Source organism: Solanum tuberosum, unplaced genomic scaffold, assembly GCF_000226075.1.
Source record: "Solanum tuberosum cultivar DM 1-3 516 R44 unplaced genomic scaffold, SolTub_3.0 scf00202, whole genome shotgun sequence".
Classification (NCBI taxonomy): Eukaryota; Viridiplantae; Streptophyta; class Magnoliopsida; order Solanales; family Solanaceae; genus Solanum; species Solanum tuberosum.
Window position 1 is genome coordinate 590,681 of NW_006239128.1, and position 22,006 is coordinate 612,686.

Below are 22,006 nucleotides of genomic sequence, written 5' to 3' on the forward strand. Positions count from 1 at the left end.
CCCCCCCCCCCCCCCCCCAAGATAATAGTAATATAATTCGAGGAGAGTCTAGGGTTGGTAGGATATAAGTAATCCTTTGTGAGGTAGAAAAATTATTTACAATAGATCCTCAACTCAAAAGAGGGGCTTTTGAAGAATGATTACAAACGGCAAACAAGACACAAAATAAATGAAGCAATTAACAGTTACACACATTGGAGAATAAGAATATAATTGTAGGAATAATCAAAATATAATAAGCTCCCTCACAAAGGGAGCAAAAAAACAAATTTTAATTAACCACAAGTTAAATATGCATAACTAAATAATACAAGAATCAAAATCAAAATTCACAAACGATTAAACGGCCAAAGATGCAATTATCCCTTCAATAAACTTTAAAGATTGATGATAATAGCGTTGGGAGAAGGAGGATTTTCTAGGCTAATTATTGTGCACTTCAATTTTCGCGGTAACTAGCATTTGTTGCCTACAACAATATACCCAATGTAATCTCACTAACGTTTGCTTGCCCGTGAGACATTATTGTATACATGCAAATAATATCAGCTGTGAACAGCTGCAAATAAACTTTGGCTGAAACTGTCAACTAAATGAAAAAATAAGAAAAAAGTAACTGAAACTTGCCCATAAAATTTTCAAACCACCATTATATACATGCACAAACTCTAAACATCAGAGACACAAGATTGATAAATTACAACAGTCTAACAACGTCTGAACCCGAAAAGAGTACCCCCAAAAGCTATAATAGTTGCTGCTCTAACAAACAATACCAGAGTATCTTCGATACATCAGAAAATCCAGTAGCGAAGAGGATTTACACTGTATCCTAAATTGACATGACACGATAGGTAGACGATATCTTTCTTTGCATGTTGCTGCCTTGGTAGGATGACGATGACCACCTTATTCTTGCAACTAAAGAATTTATATATGCAAGCAAACTACTATATGTACCATATGCATATATCATATCTTGAATAGAGAACCAAAGGCACCTAGCCTAGCAAAACTGGTGAATTTGCATCAATAAGATGAGTAATAGTTCAAGTTGGTGATTCAGCTAGTAGAAGTGTGTGCCACCATCCACAAGCGACATTTGTCAGTACATGACCATCCATTGAGACTTGGGATGGAATATTTCGATCGATCACATCACCCAGTCCAAGCTGCACAAAGATGAATGAATTCATTTGTTCATTAGCTCATAACCACTTGTATAATGCCAAACTATTGAACTTAAGAAACTAGTAAACACCTATAGCTACCTGACCATACTTGTTCCACCCCCAGCAGAATACTTTGCTATCACCTTCATAAAACAAACAGGAGAAAAGTTATGAGCTAAACAAACAAGCAAACAAAAAAAAAAGAATACTCCCTAGAATGAACTGTGAAGACGTTAGTTGCTATACATCCAGAAGATAGTTAACTGAGCAGCTTATCAGAACGATACAGTAAGCTATTTTGACCTAAAAAAAAGTGACTGCATCCATTTTCTTTCCAGTTACTCACCACACCACTTCAACAATCATGTAAGCTTTATGCCCTATTTACCATGCTGGTTTAAGAAAGACGATTTCTTACACCTCTACAATCACGTAAGAAATTACTTAACTGAGTTCCCCATAGGACAATTGACTCTTCCCCTCAGATATCTCATCTATATATTTATGGCAGTTACATATCAAATCAAGAAAGTAAACCATGATGATACTAGTGCTTAAACCCCAAGTTATTGACCATAATAAAGAAAATTAATTTTGGAGAAAAAAAGGGTATTGTGTGCCTTCAGCCAATCAAGTTGAGGACCTTGTAGTAGCCCAAGCTTGTCCAATTATAAGTTTTTATAAGTCCTTTGTTAATGTACATCAAGATTATGCTGTCATGGATTGACCCCCATCAAGTCTACTCTATTGATCGATGAAAGGGGTCTCCTAAAAAATACATAACGACAAACAGAGAATCTGCTACATAGATATAGGCATTTGTTAGAGGTTTCTGAAACTGTTCACCAAAATATTCCACAGCAAAAATCATTTTCCCATTATCATATTCACTAGACTAATTAGCAGGCTGTTACATATCCAAGTATTCATCAATATTGGAGTTTCTTTGACCCTATACTGACACGCTCATTTGTCACCTTAATGTTCATCTGATTAGCCCCATCAATTTACTGAAGCTTCTGATGAGTTTAAACATAGTATGTCTAGCAGGAGAAAAGTTTTTGAGATGCAGATACGAGCCATACCTGTGACTACGGCAGTATGACGTGCTCCACAAGATACAACTTTCACATGCATGTTTTCCAAACTTGGAGCATCCAGGAGCCGAGGTAGTGTCTGATATAGGTAAAAAGTAAAAGTTAACTCCTAGATTGTAAAAGATCTGCAGGAGTCTTGGTATAGTGAAATAACATAGGAAAGCTACTGAAGGGATAATGTCCTACTGTGCACTTATGTAAAGTTTATTGTGACAACCCTTACCAGAGGAAAATCCCCGGTCACTAAGAACTTTGCCAGTATTTCCAAGTAAGCAAACCACACTTCTCCGTATGATATGTTACCCAGTTTTTGGAAGCCTCTCATATTAACAGTAGTGACAGTACTAACAGAGCTACAGGGTTGGATAGGAGGGAAAGAACAAAGGTTCAAAATTGTACCTCAGCCTGCTCGGCACCAGTGCCTAACTGCCCAAATTGATTCCCTCCAAATGCATATACATCACCATCAGCAGAAATACATACAGTGTGCCAGAGCCCTGCAGCTACACTTTCTATCCTGATGCCAAGTAATGAAGATACACACGTGGGACTTAACTCATCATCTGTACTCCCTTGACCACACTGGAAAATACAGCATCAATGCTTAATATACTATTTAATAAATAAAAGAATCCTATAATACATCAAAAGGGAACATATGATTATATATTGTTGTAGGGAGGTCCTACAATTACCATTAATTTACTATGCCTTCCCAAGTTCATAGCACCTTAATGAAAATTCTCAATTCGAAATCAACTTCAGACATTGGCATAAGGAGCTCACAGAGTGGATATTCCTTCTTCTTTCTCCTGTTAGGTGATATATATACACACACATTCTTTCTTATGGAAATACATAAGTATTGTTGTGGTCAAGTTTCTAGTGTTCAAAAGATCATCGTACTACAACATAGTGGATGCAAATTTCTTCAAGTTCAGTCCAATTGGGTTCAGAAGAAAATAATGCCATGAGATATGTTACTTTACTTTATACACATACGATGGATGTACACAACACATATGATGGATGTACGCATACGCGCGCGCACGCAAAGAAAAAAATGTGGTTATTGTTTCATCAAGAATATAGCTTATTTTAAACAACTCCAGTGCTTAAATCCACTGTGCAATAGACTGATCCCAAGAAACTCACCTGTCCATACAATCCCCAACCAAAAGTTAACAGTGCTCCAGCATCTACCTTGAAATTCAGCAGCAACAAATTATAAGTAGAAATTATTGTAGAAGTAAATTATAGGACTGCAAGAGGGAAACTGTATATGATAATGTACCAATAGAGAACACATAGAAAGAGACAAAACATCAGTCATATGAAGAATGCACATGTATAGTCAACATGAAGTAGGCACATTGATTACTGATAATTAATGTTCATTGTAATATGCAAGTGCTGAAATGTTAGTATAACCAACTGACCAAATATCCTAATAATCTTCCCAAAAACTAGAAAACGAACCTGTAATTACTGCACTGTGTCGGCCCCCACAGGCAATTCTCTTGATGTAATTCCCAGGAACTCTGAGGCCTTGTCCCTCTGACCCCGGACATCCATGAGAAAGGCCCATAGCTCTGTCTTTCCGCAAAGAAGAAGAATCAATGCATGGCACAGGATGTGGGGAGGACACCATTCGAATCCTGGAGCCTAGGCCAAGCTGTCCTTCCCCTCCATAGCCCCAACCCCACACTTGTCCTATATCTAAAAAAAGAAAAATGTTATTCTTCTTTGGAAAATCTTTGGCAATGTAACTGTATAATTCATAAAGGGAAATGTACACAAATGATGTTCCAGGAACGTACAATTGTATGATGCGTCGAAGGAAGTTTATCCAAGACATACAAAATTACCTGATAATGCTAGTGTATGCCGCCCACCAGCTGCTACACTGACAATCCGCAGCCCTGGATTCAGTGTGACTAAACATGGCAATGCTGAGGGACCTTCATCACCTGGGGATGAACTCTCAGCTGGTTGCTTCACTGATGATACCCGTCTACGTTTTGCACCATCCTCTCCCCCTCTAGTCTCTATACCAGGTGCTGCTCCAACCTTGGATCTCGATCCCTGGGGGTGACGGCTTACTGTGATAAAGTTAATCTTCAAAATATTACTCTGTAAAATGTAAATAGCAGATTGTGCTTCTTTGCGACAGTGAAGCCAATCCAAAAATACCTTGCTGTGCCGGGAATGAACTCTGCCCGTCGCTTACCTCCTTGTCTACGGCTTGCTCCCCAAGAAACTTTCCAGAAGGAATGCACTCCTTCCACCCCCATGTATAAACTTCTCCAGTTTCTGCATTTAAGGTTTGAGTAGAATGTCATTCCAAGGTTCCATAAACACATTGGAATGAGGGATTATGAAAACAAACAAAAAGAGAACCTATAAATTATGGTAACAAATATACAAATATTAGAGGCCAGAGCTCACTAATCAGAAAAGAAATGGACATTGAGCCTAACTCAACCCCAAAAGTTAGTTCAAGGGGTGACGATTGCCAAGACCATGTAAGGAGACAAACAACTCATTCCTCAACCAAATGTGGGACACTTAACACCCTGCAACCCCTGCCAACCAGAATATAGATAACATAACATAACGTAATGGCCCAACATCGGGAAATAAGATAACAGGGATGGCTTTGACACTAATATCATGATAAAAAATGCACTTTAGGCCTAACTTAATCCTCAAATCTAGCTGAAGAGGTGACAAACAACCCATCCCTCAAGCAATGCGGGACACATAACATAGTCAATCCTATATCTTAGTCAACTTAGCAGAATTATGATTACCCTAATCCAGTGAAGGAGGAGAACATAATGGAAGTTGAAGTAGATGTACTTTCACATTTAAAAATCCCAAATCACAAAATACACAAGCTTCAAGTTGCTCAAAGATTAGTGGCACCACTAACATTAACATTGCTTAGGATACCTGTAACAGCAACACAATGTGCCCAACCCGCTGCGGCTTTAACTATAGAAATTTCATCAGGAAGGGGAAAAGGCTCCGGAATTTCCTTCAAAAGTAAGAAATTGCATGTAAATTTAGATGTGTCATGTATAAGTAGTCATTAAGCTGAGTAAGCAAAGTTAGTGAATTACTCCATGTTTCCCTGATGTCACATAGCATTGTCCTAAATCATCAGTTGAACCCCAAGTAATGATCTTTCCAGAATCTGATAAAGAGTAGTATAAAACAGCATAGTAGGTGCAATTTAGGTTAGTCAAGTAGCACAGATATAACAAGATGGGAAACCGTAAAGATGATTATTTTAAATCCAATTTAGGACTTAGTACTATGAAGACAAAGAAGAATTTCCAAGTTCTGCCACGAAGTAGTGCATCAGAAATTCACTGAAAACTAAAGTAAGTTCTGAGAAGTAATATCCAGTACAACCTTAGATGAAACAATCAGTTACTCCCCATCCTAATTTATGTGGCACTCTTTGCTTCATAAGAGCTAATTTGACTAATTTTTTAACCTAAATTGGATTAGATTAACTCAATATTTTAAAAATAAAATTTTGACATTCAAAAACTATATGAAAGGTGTTCTTTATCAAAAAAAAAAAAAAACTATACAAAAGGTGTTGGTCAAATACATTTGAATTTTCGAGTAGTGAAAAGTGTCACATAAATTGGTGCAGAGTAAATACTATAAAATAATCCAAACTTTCTTTTCAAATAATATTCATGACTAAGCTTGTAAGCTGGTATGATCAGTTTATAAGCATTTTTTGGCTTATCTACGCATTTGGTAAATATTAAAAGTGTTTATACACTAAAATATATTTTTTGATAACCATTACAAAAGACAACATACCTAATGTAATCTCACAAGTGGAATCTGGGGAGGATAGGATGTACACAGACCTTACCCCTACCTTTTGTGGGGTAGGATTATTATTTCTAATAGACCCTCTGGCCTCTGCTCAAAACGAAAATTTTCGACACAAGATTACAAGAAAAATATGATAGTAAAATAGAAAGCAAATGAAACAACGTATACTATCTTCTCCTTATGCTAGGGAGTTTCCACTTATCTTTAATCAGCTTTTTCACTATTTTACTCTTAATAATCTTTATAATCCCCAAAATGCTCTTTTTGAAATAAAACTCCTGACTGCCTCTGCATTTTATTTTTGTCATTTATACAATTTAATGTAAGTAATATTTTTTTATAAAAGAATTACAAGGACATTTAATAGAAAAAAAACAAATTATCAGCACTATTTTACCAAACACACCAAAAAATATATCAGCACTATTTTACCAAACACCATAGTTTTACTAATTAATGTGAAAAGTTACTTGTGGAAATTAGTTTTACTAATTCTACTAACGAAGTCATTTTCCTCATTTCAAAAAATATTTTCCCAAAAAATTTGACGAATCAAAAATGAAAAAATTGAAAAATATTTTCTCCATACAAAATACAGTCTTCTACTTCTCTCAACAACACAACATCACAAGCACAAGTATCCATAAAATTAATCGAGGTGCTCGTAAGCTAACCGGAACACATGCTCAATTGAAAACACAAAATCAAACTAAAATTAGAAGGAATATCACCTGAAATAGCCATAGCAAATCCACAACCACCACCACATACATCCTTCCATGAGTAATTTCCTGCATTAACAATCCCCTGCTGTGGAACATCCACAATAATCGGAGACAACAACGGCGACCTCTGCGGCATAGCTCCCGGTAAATACCCCCACATATACACTAATTTCTCCTTCTCTATTACCTCCATTTTCATACTTCCTTCACCTAATTCACTTCCATTCATTCCCACAACTTCACAAAAATTGATGAAAATTCACTAACAATCTCAGATTTTTCTGCTCTGTGTTTGTTGGCGAAAATATTTGAAAGGTGACCTAAAGGTTTTTATGAGAGAGAGAAAAGAAGGAGAATCAATTTCGAGCCAATGAGGATGCCACGTCGGATGCTGATGTGGCATTTAAGTACACGTGGCATGATATTGGCCGCTAAGATGATTTTGCGCCATTTAATTACAACCAAGAGTTGCCTCGAAGTTTCTGGAATTTCCGGCCTTACAAAACTATACCTTCCATAGACCATTTGAGTGCTTCATGGCGTGTTTCACCAGTTGTTTGACACGTGTCCATGCTTTATTCGTCAATAATCATTATATTTTGCCACGTGTCAAATTACTGAGGTAGGTTCGGTTTTCGAGTTGTACCTCATTTAGCAGTTAATTACTCAGATACATGTATCACAGGAGACTGAGATCAAAATTATGTGCAGTTTATTCTAGATACACTGTATCAAAGTGGATTCACATGTATTTGAAATACATAACAAATCTCGTTCGTCACTCTAATATGTATCTGATATCTCAGATACATGTGAATCACACCAAATATGTACATAATTACAGATAGTGGCAGAATTTTTTTTTGTTGCTAGTGATCTTCGAACACACGAGCACTACTGAAACCACTAGGCTATAACAATTTCTTGTGTTTAGTCCTAAGGATGTCTAAAATATGTTATTTAATCGTTTTGTGTATCATTTTACTTGTATTTATGGATTATTATTTTTCTGATAAAGGGTGTCCAATTAGACACCTGACAACCATGTAGCTACGTCGCTGATTGCAGATACAATATGTATCTAGTTTGATTTACATGTATGTGGAATATTTGTTCTCACTCGCCTCCCTCTTCCTCTCGGTCACCTCTCTTCCTATTTTATATACATACTTTCAACTAATTTGATTTATCGAATTTGTCACTCATAGCATGTTTAATCAAATTTTTAAGATATTAGTAATGTTTTATTTTAAATTTAAAAAGTTAGAGAAGTTTGATCAAGTTCTCAAGAAAAAATATTCTTTTCGATTTAATTTATTTGTTAAAATATTTTATTTTTTATGATAACAGTCAAAGTCAAGCACCGCCCCTACCGCCAAATTACTTTATTTGTCATGGAAATTAAGGCCACGTCTAAAGCAGAATGGTTGGTGAGAAAAAAGTGGGACTGTGGATTTTAGATTTTAATAATAGATTATCTTATTTGATTCTTAATTATTATTTTTATATATATTAGGTATTTAACACTCGTTTGGTACGAGAAATAAGGAATAATTAATTTTTTATTAATTTTATGATGAGCTTATCTCATGTTTAATTGAGATAAAATCTTGGAATAACTAATTCCATTGTTTAATTATCTCGTAATTGTAATGTTATTTTTATCCACATTCATGATGAAAAAATAATTTTGGAATACTTTTTGACGAATGGATAACAATTCGTGATATCTTGGCCGTAAATAAAATTATTTTTGATGAATCGAACAAATTTAGCTTGCCCTTTAATTTATTTTAAACTTTATCCCGTCAGAGCGAGCGAGCTTGCTCAAGTGGTTCAACTCCTCTACAATCAATCGACAGATTGAGGAATAAGTGAGAATATTATTGATTCTCGTGACGGAGTTGGTGGGTGGGAAAGATAGGGCAATGAGCAGTCCATAGAGTTGATGTTGACAATGGCTAGGTCAGTGGGCCTATATTCACCTACTGGCCCAAATTGATGAATGAAAACCTAATAGGCCCAATGATTTAAAGACTATAAATAGACAAAACAAAGCCCACATTGTTAGCAAGTGGTGTTGAGGGTACGGATCCGTAATGCCACATGATCATAACATAACATAACATTACATTTTTTTAGCCTCAAAAAACATTGTGTGGTTGTTTTAGAGTTTAGACATCTTTGTAAGAAAATATCCTCCATCGTTTCGATATATTTGTCTAATTTTGATTTAACACAAGATTTAAGAAAGTAAAAAAAGATTTTTTATATCTTGTAGTTTTAAACGAAAGATATATTGGATGTATTGGTTTTCAACATGTCAGGTGGAAAGTTAGGATTAACGTGTTGTCAATAAAAGAAGAAGACACTCTTCATCAAAAGTTGACTAAAAATAAAATTAAGACAAACAAATTAAATTGAAGGGAGTAGCATATATTGATAACTTTTTTTCTTTTCAATTCCGTCTTTAAAAAATAATTATTATTATATTTTTTTAGAATTCACAAATGAAATTTGTAACATTATTATGTCGTGATACTAATAACGTTTTTTTTTAATTAAAAAGGTTTTAGAAAAAAAGGCTATTTGTGAATCTTAGGTGCACCAAATATCTTTTGAGGATTATTTTTCTTTTGAAAAAAAATAGGAAAAATTGAGTTATATTTGTTTTATTAAGAGATTTTAGTTTGTTCACTTTTTTTATTTAAGAAAAGTACCTTGCGATTACGTTATTCAGACTCTTTAAAAATGGTTGCGAATACATGTCGAATCCTTCCAAAGTAATGCATTTTTAGAGGATTTGATATGAGTATGACATCAGGATCACGGGAATTATCATCGTAGGAGTCCAATGATTGGGCTTATTGGGCCATATAATATAATAATGATTGGGCCATAGAATCGAGTGGTTGAAGATCTGAAATAGTTGGATCCGTGTGACAAATGGATTGTCAGTACGGAGTCCAATTTTGTGAGGACGACCCGTTTTTATGGCCCACTAATATTTTTTTGAAGTTATGATTGGCAAAGCAAAGGGGATATTTTTATTTTTATTTTTATTTTTCGATAAGAAAAAGACGTAGTATAATTATTGGTAGCGTTGCTATAAGTAATATTCCAAAAAAAGCTGGCCTTTTAGATGTCCCAGTGCATATAATGGAATCAACACTTCTTTACATATTCTCAATATTTCCCTACTCTTTTACTAAAATACAAAAATCCCTTATTTTCCCCCAATTCAACTTAACCGGATACTTTATTAGTTTAAGTATCCGCCCGTTATTAATTAAAGTATCCGCGCTGCTATATTATGTATCCGAAAAACACTAAAAAAAGGAATTTTTGGTAATTAATGAAAGAGTAGGGAAAGAAAGTAATTTCTTTCCTATACTATGTCATTTGCCTAATTTTTACATTTTAAGTGTCATTATTTCGATTATAAGATATCATTTTCTCCATCTCGTGGAACCACTAGGAGTTCATAATATTCAGCGTTTGTTTGGAAAAATAATAATTAAAGAGTGTTCGAAACCTTTTTTTTTTTTTTTTTTTGCCAAACCATAATATTTTAGTTGCTTCTAAATTTTTTGAAAGATATGATAAACTAGAGTTTGACAACAACATATACAGTATAATCTTATAGGTTGGGTTTGGAGAGAGTGGTGTGTATATAGTTTTAATCTATCTTGTAAACAAAACATTACTATTTCTATTCTACTACACCTTATTCATTCAATACAACAAACCAAACAGACGATAAAGAATAATGTCAACATAACTAATTTCAACATTACTGATCGGAGAGAATTTTTTACATATTCATTCATATATTGCATCTCACATAAGCTGAAAGTATTGAAAGTTACAACTAGTAAACTTTCACTTCCCCACCTATCCTACCTTATGCTGTCTGAAATAACATATGAGGCTAACACCACAAGTTATCATTCAGATCACTAAAACTGTTCTCAAATCCAATAATAAGAAGAAAACTATTCATTAGTTGAGTTCTCCATCAACACATTCTCAATCTAACTCTCATTGCACTTCAAAGGCTATACTATTACACAACGTTACATCCTCCTCCTCACCCGCCTAACGGTAAGGTTAACAGAATCTGCTGCTGCGCCATCTGCAGCCAGATCTAGTCCAAAGATGCTGCTGCTGCTACTCCTTTTCTTGCTAGACGTCAGACTTGGCTTCTCATCGACGGATGCCACTGTTTCCAGCAGCTCTGACAACAGTAAGGGGCAGCTCTCTTCTAAGTGCTTGAATCCATCTTTCTGCATGACCACTGTTTAGTAAAAAAGAAATCAAACAATTCAGTAACTGCAAGAAAATAGCCCGGATAATTCCACAATATCTTATCCTAGCTATTATAGCATATGCTTTAAAATATAGTGAAAGACTGAATGTTGCATGAAACCAAGAATCTGAACAAAATGGCACATACTCCTGTTCTAGTATTGGAAGGCTTCCCAGTTTTTCAAAATTCACCCCAATGATTTATAAAATCATAAACATAATGGACTGATACAAAAATACATTCATAAAGCACTTCAACTACTCAAATTCCAATGAAGCCAGCAATTCTCCACAGTTAAAAACAAACTTCGTATGACAAGAAAAGTTTCTTATCAGTTATTATTATTGATTTACCATTTATCCAACATAACAATCACATTAACAGTGTGTCTGTATGATAAAGTGGCAGCAGATTATTGCTACTCTGTGCTATTTGTAACTTTGCCTAAAACAACTGACTTTTGTCTAGTACTACACATTGAATCATCAATCATGATTCCTTTCAATTGGAAGTGCAAATTACACATCTTCGCAAAATCGGCACCAAAGATTCAATGGGCGTAACATAAGCAATGACTCCTATCTATCAGCTGTCAAATTTTGAATGTTTTTTCAACATACAATTTTTGGTTTATGTATTTTGTTTCCAAGGAATATTAAGCTTTCCCCAAGGGATACTAATTGAAGAAGCCAAAACCACTCAAATATTCTCTCATATCTTCCAAGCTAGCCATCAACAAACTGATCGGGAAGCTCAGATCAAATAATAGAAGAGTTGTTTTGCGCAACAAGGAACCTCACTTGAGATACTCCGTTGACACGCTAACAGTGCATTTTGACCAAGGTCAAAAAGAAACTGCCTCAATGACGGATACCCATTTCTATAAACTTTAATCATTGGCAACCAAGTTCAAGCTAAGACGATCAGATTCATACAGGAGCTGGGTCCTTAACAGGAGTATTTCAAGAGACTATTGCCCGTCTGGAAATTTACCATAAGAGTACTTTTCCTGGCATTTACATTTAAGCCGAAAAATAAATTTGCCACACAAATTTGACATGAACAAGCGGAGTTAAGAACATGCTGTTGTTAAATTGACTAACAAAAACTAAAAATGACATAACCTGAAATGCCTCACCGCTCACATCTATGGAGAACACGCACCTCCCAAGTTTGTAGCTGCAAATTTCAAACAGATGGCCTTGAGTTGTGGGCATCGATGCTGCTCAGCAAGAGAAAGAGTTGTTGCCACAGTATCCACATTGACTTCTTCACACAATTTCGCCTCACATAACTCTTTCAACCTATCCAAACCAAATCGATCAGCTGCTGCCAATAAATGCTGCATCACTATCGTAGAAGTGCAAGTTGAAGTAGAGCCAGTAATTTCAATTAAATCTGGAAGCTCATCAGAATAAATGTACTGGAGCATAGCCTACATAACAAATTAAGTTCACCTTAATCATCTCAGCTTCTAAAAAAGGACTGTTATGTTAGCACAAGTAATATATATAGTTTAGATATAGAAAACAGCAGACAGAAACTGAAGTTGGAGAATCTAAGTGCAACACCATGACCGAAAACAAGAAGAGCCTGAGCCTAAAACCTTAAGGAATGACACTCTTAGCTAAATACTTGCTACCTTTAATGTTTTTCTCTTTGCCCTTAAAAAACCGACTGGCGCAGATGCAACTAAGAATTCTAAGAACTATCTAAAACATAAAATTACCAGCTAAAGCAACAATGGTAAATTTATTTTTAAAAATGCTTTGTTTGCACAAACATTAGTGCTCTAACAACTTTAGATCAAATATTCTCAGGCTATATATCATACTGCTACATGCTGATTCAGGAAAAAAATTAATCAAAAGTATTGGTACATGCTACTGTTTAATAATGAATAATGTAATATATGATAAACCAGTTGCTTTCATCCCCACCCATCACCCAAGAGAAAATTCTATACACCAGTTGAACAACAAAGTTAAATTTGGAATGAGCCTAAAAGACCTTTAATCTCTCAAATTCTCCATTTTCCACACCTTCCTTTAATTATATATGTTTCCACCATGAACTAATTACCTTGAAGACTGAGGGTTCAATATCCTCAATTTCCACTTCGTCCGTTTTAGGATTCCCAATAAGGCCAAAGAATTGGGCTCTAAACACAGGAGACCGAGCAGCAAGTATCAACTTATGACCCTTAAATGCCTCTTCTCCAACCCGGAAAACTATATCACAACCAAGTTCAGCATCCAGCAAGTATTTGAGACTTTGGCCCATGTCTGATGGTGGAATTGTAACACTATAATCTTTTGGGCCTTCAACACGAGTTCTGACAACTCCAACAGTACAGTGCATGGAAAGGCAATCATCCTTCAGGTAGTCAGACATTTCTAAACTTGCTCTTCTAAAAAATCGTTTGTAACCCCTGAAATACAGACAAGATGTTCTCATAAGGACCAATAAAAGAAACAGTTCCAAAAGTATTTCAACACCTTGGATTCAAAAGGACATACAGTTCACCAACTAAAAAATCTGGTGAACTTTCTTGAGGCTTATCAAAGCCTAACTTGTTACTGAGTGTACCCACAATATATCAGATTCATTACCATATTTATAATCAAAACTTACCAGGTGCAAATGAAATTTTTCTTGCATCGACACACAATGTATGTATAGAAGGCAATTAGTAACAAATTAGTGGCGGATGCATCACAAATCTCTGGAATTAAAGCAATGGAGAGGAGATGGAAAGCAAAAAGGCAAATAGACACCACTCAAGGGAAAACTGAGTCAGGTAGCTGATCTCCACACATGAGGGTCAAATATCTTTCTTTTTTTATAAGCAAGAAATCTGGCTGTGTCGACTCCTAGGACCAACTGCAACCTTCGAAACTCTGGAATAATGGGTCCTCCTTATAAGGCTTAGTTCACATGACGCATGGCGCACGAGATATGATTATCTCGAGAAAGCACATTTGACAACTGATTCACAATCATTGACTTTCTTTTCTTTCTTTTATTGATAAGGTAAATGTTTATTAATTAGGTACGATGGTACACAATTGACAACTGATTCGCTCTCACTGAGGAATTATTTTCTTGGGCAGTTTTTGATCTTTTTAAGTCTTGCAGAAGTATCTATAGCTAACTTGGGAAGGATCTAAAGATTTTCACCATAGAGTTCACATCTTCTTCTTTGCTTAATCTTTAATTATGTTTATTATTGCATTGTCTGGTATTTTTCATTTCTAGTATAAGTAGCTAAACCCACTAGCTGGGGTTGTAGACTCTTATGGCATTAATATGAATGAGTATTAGTTTAGCTTTTGATTATCTACTTGTTTACATTCTTATTTGTCAATTTGGTAGTTGCAAATACTAGATTAAGCCCTACACATCTATTTCTTGCTTGGAAGAGTGGAAATTGCATTGGATTTTTGACAGGTGGTAAGGAATAGAATATATTAAGGAAACTTATGCTTGATAATTGAATCAAACTAGGAATAAAGAAATCCCTACTTGGGTCTATCAATTGTGTCTTAATATTTCTTTCTCTTTGAGTTTGGAAGAACTAGTAGGGATTAACTTGCTAGAGTTAAAAACTTCTAGTAGGTAGCTTTCAATTGAATCATAATCATCGTAAGATACTTATATCCATGCATAGCTATGCCATATTGAGGCTACAAGCCTACAACTCCAGTCCCTTTAATAAATAAACAACAAGTCACATTTTCTTGCATTCCTATCTTAAAAAATAGTCTAGTTTAAGATTTAATTACTTAATCACTCTTTTATTTGAAGAAAACTAAAGAAATTCACAAATTTGCATACTCTTCGACACCTTGACTCATGCCTACTCCTCATGGGATCGACCCCAACCTTTGTTGGGTTTATTGTTCTATGACCGTACTACACAGGCTCAAGTAAAACATACAAAATCAGGTATGATTACCAGGAACCAAAGATCAAATTCAATAAAAATCATGATTAGACACCTTTTACACCTACAAGAACTATCCAGAATTGGGAATCGAGTACATTCAAAACCCTAATTGCACAATTTTAAGCCCTACACGAACACAAACAAAAATTTCCAATCTTCAACACATAGCTAACAATTAATCAACAAAATAAACATTAGAAAACATACCACATGCTTCCTCTATATTTCAAAGTATAAGGTCCACTTTCCAATGCCCGATCAAAATGGCTATGAACTTTATGTTTCACTTTTCCACTCTGATCCAACATCGTCAACTCAAACAACGCCCTAACATCTGTTCCTTCGCTAGCCAATGCTATAAAAACAGACACATACATGGAAGAATCCTCTATGTTTTTACCATCTGGGTAGAAATAAATTGCCCAATCATACCCACCAACGGTGAAAATGTCGCTAGATATGTACTTTCCAGGTCCCATTCCTTTGGCCAAAGAGTAACCCCTGATGGTAAAATGGTGAGACCCATTCACCGTTTCGTTTACAGACTTGGATGACGAATCGTTTCCGGCACGGTCGATGGAAATTTGGTTCATTTCATCGGAATTTGAAAGAGAATTTGGGGAAATGAAGGAAACCCTAAACGGAAAATTGAAAATTGCAGAAGCTTAACGATAAAGGGAAAGGGGAGAAAGAAGGAGGAGATTTTCAGGTGAATTTTTTTTTGTTTTGGGGGGTTTTATAGGCTTTGGAATTTGGGTTTTATTATCTCCATTTATTTTATTTGACCTTGGTATTAAATTTTGATTTATTTATTTAAATTTTCTTTTAATATTCTTTTTACAAAAAAAATAAAAAATACTTAGATACGGAATATCCAGAACAAATTACACCAGGATCGTATTTAGGCACATATCTAAAACAAATTACACCGAGAATGTATTTGGACGCCCAAAATCTAGTAAGATTCATAATATTGCAAAGTAGAGTATATTTAAGTAATTAAGTCCTAAATTAGTGAGATCTTTGTAAGTTTCTCAATATTAATACAACAACAATAACATATTTTGGTCATTAATGCATGGGTAATGTTTTATTTTGGTCCTTATTATATTTCACTTGATTGAAACGATACTTAATATATAACAAAGAGTGTTAATTATCCATTAAGTACCATTTCAATCAAGTAAATGCATTAAGGACCAAAATGAACAACTCTTGTTATACATTAAAGATCATTTCAATCAAGTGAAATATATCAAGGACCAAAATGAACACATTTATTATATATTAAAGACCATTTCAATCAAGTAAAAAGACTAAAATAAAGCACTACACATACATTAAGGGATGTTTTGGTCATTTTCTCCAATGAAATTCCACAAGTGAGATTTGAGAAGGATAAAGTGTAAGCAAACCTTATCAATACCTTGTGGAGGTAGAACGAGTGTTACCAATAGATCTTTGGCTCAAGTGCAACGATTTTAGGTACAAAGAATAATAAAATAGAGACAAAATACAATAACTAATAATGGAAATAGTGCAAAATATAGAAAAAAAACTATAAACAACAATAAAATAGTGTAGTAGCTAAAACAAAATCTTAATACTAGCATAATAAATTTAATAAATAATATTTTTTTAACGGAAGTATCAAATTAGTATGGCCAAGTAAATTAAAAGGTAGAAGATATTATATGAAAAGAAAACATTAATATGACTTTATGTTCTGGCAGTGGGGTTGAAAGTCTAGTGTTATTCTAGCTTTATTTAAGCTAGAATAAATTAATAAGTATTTTTGATAAGATATAATTTGTGTTTGATTATTAATTTTAAAAAATATTTCTAAATAATAATTAATATTTGATCAATTTTTAAAAAAGTATTTCTAAAAATAGAAGCTATTTTTCTCATCTTCTCAAAAATAATTTCTGTTTTTACTCAAAAAAAATTCTTCTCTTAAAAATTTGATAACAATAAATAAAACACTTTTTTTTTAAGAAAAAAAAATACTTTTAAGACTTTGAAGACATTTGACCAAATAAGCTATAAATCTCTTTGGCACATCTCATGAATACGATATTCATGAAGTCACTATACATAAAATATTTTATATGTATTTTTCACACATCACTTTTATAACGTAACTTACACAAAATATGCGCATTATGTTCATAAAAGTTTCATTTTTTGGCCTATATTTTGTCTCCTTCCTCCATAGAAGTTAGAGCCTTCTTTAGAACCCTTTCCTCGTATAATTTAAAATTCAAAGCTTATATTAATATTAAAGTTAAATTTATACTTGAGATCAAAGACATGTAAATTATTTTTATTAAATATTAATTTCTTTGTGTTAAGAAGTTGCTTAAAATAATAAAACAAATTATAAAGCAAAAGAGTTAGAGAGATATTATTAAGTTATCTTTATTGATTTCTTCAAATAATGTAATCGAAAAAATAAATATTATTTTATTTGTTACAAATAAATAGCTTATACACTAAAGATAATGAAATACCAAATTAGATACAAAAGTAATGAAAAGGAGTGCATCTATAATCTTACTCTTGAAGTAATGTTTTATATGTATTAATAACTTGTCTATACTTGTCATTACCTTACATTAAAGAATATATAATCATTGTTGTGTATTTCATTTTAAAAAAAAATCGATTACCTAGTAAAATTTATCGTATATAAATATTGATTATTGATATCGAACGCTTTACTCTAAGACAAACCTTTTTGTTACTAACACACTGAATTCATGATGAATTGGTCATATATCTAGAGAATACTGTCTGAACTCGATTTTGAGCTCCTAAATGATTGAGAAATTATAATTATTTGGAAAAACTACCTAATTACATAAATATTTTTTGTCATATTTACTATATTTTTCTGTAGTTTAAAATAATTACATCGTGTCTCACTATTAATAATTTCTCACCAAATTTTAAATCAAATACATCTAAATACATGCATTTTTGCTACGAGATATACACTAAAAATAGGGAGAGAGGTGAGCTAGAGAAGAGAAGATGCGAGCGAGAGAGTCTATGTATCTCATATATACGTGAATCACACTACATATATGTATTTGTGATATTAGATACATTTTGAATACATATACATAGGGAGAGAGGCGAGACAGAAAAAAGAGGCGAGCGAGATAGTCTATGTCTCCTTGATTTATGTAAATCACAATAGATACACTTCAGATACATTATGAAATATAAATACATAGGGAGAGAGCGAGCGAGCAAGAGAGGAGATAGATACTTAGGGAGAGAAGTGAGTGAACAAGAAGGGAGAAAGACGAGCGAGATAGATGAGAGACAAATAACAGAGTTAGAAACATATAACTTCACTCGTATTCAATATATCTAATATAAATTACACTTAATTTTGAACCTAAACTCGTGAAATTTATAAAATCCTCGAATTATAATACTAGAATAACGTCCCCGACACTTAAACTCTTTATAACACTCAGATTTCCAGATCTAACAAAGGAACAGTTCCTCTTGCTCTTACTATTTTTTACTATATCTCTGCAATTTCTCGTTTTGCTTATCAATTTTCAGATGATTTGATTCTGTTAACTTCATTGTCGAAGAAGAAGGAGACAACAATGAAGGGAGATGCATTCAAATCTGCTACAGTAATCAAAGTTTTAGCCTTTGCATTACTCTCTATAGCTTTTTTTTACTTCGGGAAACACTGGTCTGATGGATCTCAACAGCTTGTTTTCTTCAATTCACGTCAAGATTCAGCTTCTCTCACAAACCCAACAAACCCCTCTTCTCAATTTGTTTCAATTTCCCCTAATTTCAACAAATCTTTCGATTTATCCTCCATAATTAATGACACCACCGTTTCCGATAAGCCACTGGAAAAAACGCCGTCGGTGGAGGTTGTTTTATCTCCTCCACCGCCACCACCGTCACCGCCTCCGGCGGTTCAGAAGATGGGGGTGTTGGATGAGAATGGGGTGATGAATGATGATTTTGAAGTGGGGGAATTTGATCCGGAAGTTGTGGATAATTGGGGTGTTGGGAATGAGACGGATGTAGAGGAAGGTGATGGGGTTAAGAGATTTAGGGTTAAGAAGTTTGGGTTGTGTCCTGATAGTATGAGAGAGTATATTCCCTGTTTGGATAATGTAGAAGCAATTAGTAAGCTGAAATCAACTGAGAGAGGGGAGAAATTTGAGCGGCATTGTCCTGAAAAAGGCAAAGGATTGAATTGCTTGGTTCCTCCACCAAGAGGTTATCGAGCTCCGATTACATGGCCTAAAAGTCGTGATGAGGTTTGTTATATTCTACTTATTTTGAGGATAATGTAGTTATTAGTGTTGGATCAATAGTGTAATCCTGTATATGTATTAAGAAATTCACAAAGTATAACTGTTTATTAACTTGAGATCAATGTAGGAAGCCATAAACTTCAAATCCTGGATCTGTGTATGTTAGTTAGGTAAATTGTTTTATCTCAGACATGATCTAATTGGATATTAAAGTTGGTGCTTTTAGTTGAGCTGAGGGTCTATCGGAACAACCTCTACCCTCCCCATACTCCACTTGTGGGATTACATTGTGTATGTTGTTGTTGTTGTATATTAAAGTTGGTTTGTGTTAACTGACAAGTTTTAAAGTTGTTGTATATTAAAGTTGGTTTGTGTTAACTGACAAGTTTAAAGTTTATTTTTTGAAGCATTTGTTCGATATTGTTATGAGTTGTGTAATGTTCTCCTGAATTATTTTGGGATGAGTAGCTCAAAGTTTTAATTTCTGAAGCACTTGTCCAGTGTAGTTGTGTACTTTTGGATAATTACTCGTGGGAGGATGACAAAGGAAAAAAGGAAGTTCCAAAGATCCATTTTGTGGGATTTTAAAACTTTTTTCTGTACTGCAGGTTTGGTTCAGCAATGTTCCTCACGCACGTCTAGCTGAGGATAAGGGGGGTCAAAATTGGATATTGATAGACAAGGACAAGTTCAAGTTTCCTGGAGGTGGCACCCAGTTCATTCATGGAGCTGATCAGTACTTGGATCAGATTGAAAAGGTGTTTAATAATTTTTTTAATTCAAGCTGGTAACAGATTGAACACATTTTGATGTTTGTTTATTTTTATTTTCTTTTGGGTGTTATCCGCCAGATGCTCCCTGAAATTGCATTTGGCCGTCATGTCCGAGTTGCTTTAGATATTGGCTGTGGCGTTGCAAGCTTTGGTGCTTATTTACTATCTAGGAATGTGCTCACCCTGTCTGTGGCTCCAAAAGACGTTCATGAAAACCAGATTCAGTTTGCTCTCGAACGTGGCGTGCCTGCAATGGTAGCTGCAATTGCGACACATCGTTTACTTTATCCAAGTCAGGCTTTTGAACTAATCCATTGTTCAAGGTGTAGGATCAATTGGACTCGTGATGGTATGCTCTTCTAGATCATGCTATTATCTATTTCTCTTATTTGTAGTATGAAACCTAACAAAGAGTACAGAAAACCAGTTTTTAGATGCATATTCCCCTTTGACATTGTAGGTTGTGTGAAAATTGAAGTGCTGCACTTTTAATTTCTATCAGAGCTCCTTTATTTCTCACTTTCATTCATTAAGGTGACAACTTATGGTTTTAATCTCTATATTCTAGTGTTCTATAGATAGCTATCTTTTCTAGGTTAGGACTTAGGAGCACCATACCCTTTAGAGTCCTGAATGGAAAAGCGAAGATTTAGCTCAAGATATGATTTTCCTTTGTTTGGATTCCCTCTCTTTGTTAGAAGATATATTGTGAACTTACTAAGAGATAAATATTTTTAATTTTAACCAAGTCAGCTGAACTTTATTTAGCTGCTCATGTATAAGAGAGTTTCTAACTCATGCCTTTATCCTATAATGCATTTTTGTGAAGATGGGATTTTACTACTGGAGGTCAACAGGTTGCTCCGTGCTGGTGGATATTTTGTTTGGGCTGCACAACCTGTTTATAAGCATGAAGCAGCCCTTGAAGAACAATGGGAAGGTAAGTACAGAGTTATTGCAGCAATTTTAAAATGAAATAAAAGAGGAGGAATCACCTGACTGTAGGCAATTCTCCGCTTTTTGGTAGACAACTCCTTAATGATTGTACAAAAGCTCCTATTAAAGGCCATACCTAAGATAAACTTTTGACTGTAATGTTCAAGAAAGTTAATGATCAGGTCCCTTATCAAAAAAAAGAAAGTTAATGATAAGGTCAAAATCAGCTTTCAGTGCGTCGTTTCTTCAGACAAAAGTGAAGTGACTTCTAAAGAAAATTGACTACAATCAAATTCTTTTAACTATTTCTTTTTTCCATTTTATGTTTAACTCCTACTTTGTTGATGAATAAAACAAAATTTTGACTAATGAATAAAATGATAGGGAAAATTTAGTTGCTGAAACTACAACTTGTGCCCTTCTTCTCTTTAAAACTGAACTGTTAGTCCACCCTCCAATTGTTTAAGTTAAAAATACTAGCCAGCTTTTGAAACTGTGGTGACTTTTCCGTATAAACTATATCATGCCCTTCTAGTTCTTGAATACTTTCTGCATTGCAGGTTTGGTAAATACGTGCTATAACAAATCGTAATATTTGTTCTTGTCCTTTTTCATGCAGAGATGGTTAATCTTACCACTCGTCTTTGCTGGAATCTTGTGAAGAAGGAAGGTTATATCGCTATATGGCAGAAACCTTTAAATAACAGTTGCTATTTAAGCCGAGAGGAAGGAACCCAACCACCTCTCTGTGATCCACATGATGACCCAGACGATGTTTGGTAATATGCTACTTATCTTGTCGGTTTAAAGTTTTATTTTCTTTCCATCAAAGTGGACAAAAGTTCCAAATTTCTACCCCCCCCCCCCCCCAAACCCC

General features: G+C 34.4%; 3 protein-coding genes across 5 annotated transcripts in view; 1 reads left to right on the forward strand and 2 right to left on the reverse strand.

The window, feature by feature from the left end:
- Positions 1-632: 632 nt before the first annotated feature.
- On the reverse strand, positions 633-7,192 carry LOC102594594 (ultraviolet-B receptor UVR8). Its single transcript, XM_006355626.2, has 11 exons — positions 6,865-7,192; positions 5,395-5,468; positions 5,225-5,309; positions 4,463-4,582; positions 4,138-4,371; positions 3,749-3,988; positions 3,425-3,468; positions 2,669-2,851; positions 2,258-2,348; positions 1,272-1,315; positions 633-1,172 (listed from the first exon to the last, which is right to left on the reverse strand). Exons 1-11 carry the CDS (start codon positions 7,085-7,087, stop codon positions 1,050-1,052), a joined length of 1,461 nt encoding a protein of 486 aa, XP_006355688.1. The 5' UTR covers positions 7,088-7,192; the 3' UTR covers positions 633-1,049.
- A 3,428-nt stretch (positions 7,193-10,620) lies between these two features.
- Positions 10,621-15,841, reverse strand: LOC102595349 (BTB/POZ and MATH domain-containing protein 3). Of its 3 annotated transcripts, none has more exons than XM_006355629.2 (4): positions 15,324-15,841; positions 13,250-13,598; positions 12,332-12,602; positions 10,621-11,155 (listed from the first exon to the last, which is right to left on the reverse strand). In XM_006355629.2, exons 1-4 carry the CDS (start codon positions 15,707-15,709, stop codon positions 10,935-10,937), a joined length of 1,227 nt encoding a protein of 408 aa, XP_006355691.1. In that variant the 5' UTR covers positions 15,710-15,841; the 3' UTR covers positions 10,621-10,934. The 3 variants fall into 3 exon arrangements, with proteins under 3 accessions (XP_006355691.1, XP_006355692.1, XP_015167959.1); XM_006355630.2 differs by having other exon boundaries at positions 12,306-12,602; XM_015312473.1 differs by having other exon boundaries at positions 11,070-11,155; positions 12,292-12,602.
- Positions 15,842-18,574: 2,733 nt separating this feature from the next.
- Positions 18,575-22,006, forward strand: part of LOC102595917 (probable methyltransferase PMT11) — a 6,264-nt gene continuing 2,832 nt past the window's right edge. Inside the window, exons 1-5 of the mRNA XM_006355631.2 lie at positions 18,575-19,423; positions 20,029-20,178; positions 20,272-20,542; positions 21,023-21,133; positions 21,749-21,908. Coding sequence (XP_006355693.1) covers positions 18,746-19,423; positions 20,029-20,178; positions 20,272-20,542; positions 21,023-21,133; positions 21,749-21,908 — 1,370 coding nt within the window. The 5' untranslated portion in view covers positions 18,575-18,745. The remainder of the gene's footprint in view (positions 19,424-20,028; positions 20,179-20,271; positions 20,543-21,022; positions 21,134-21,748; positions 21,909-22,006) is intronic.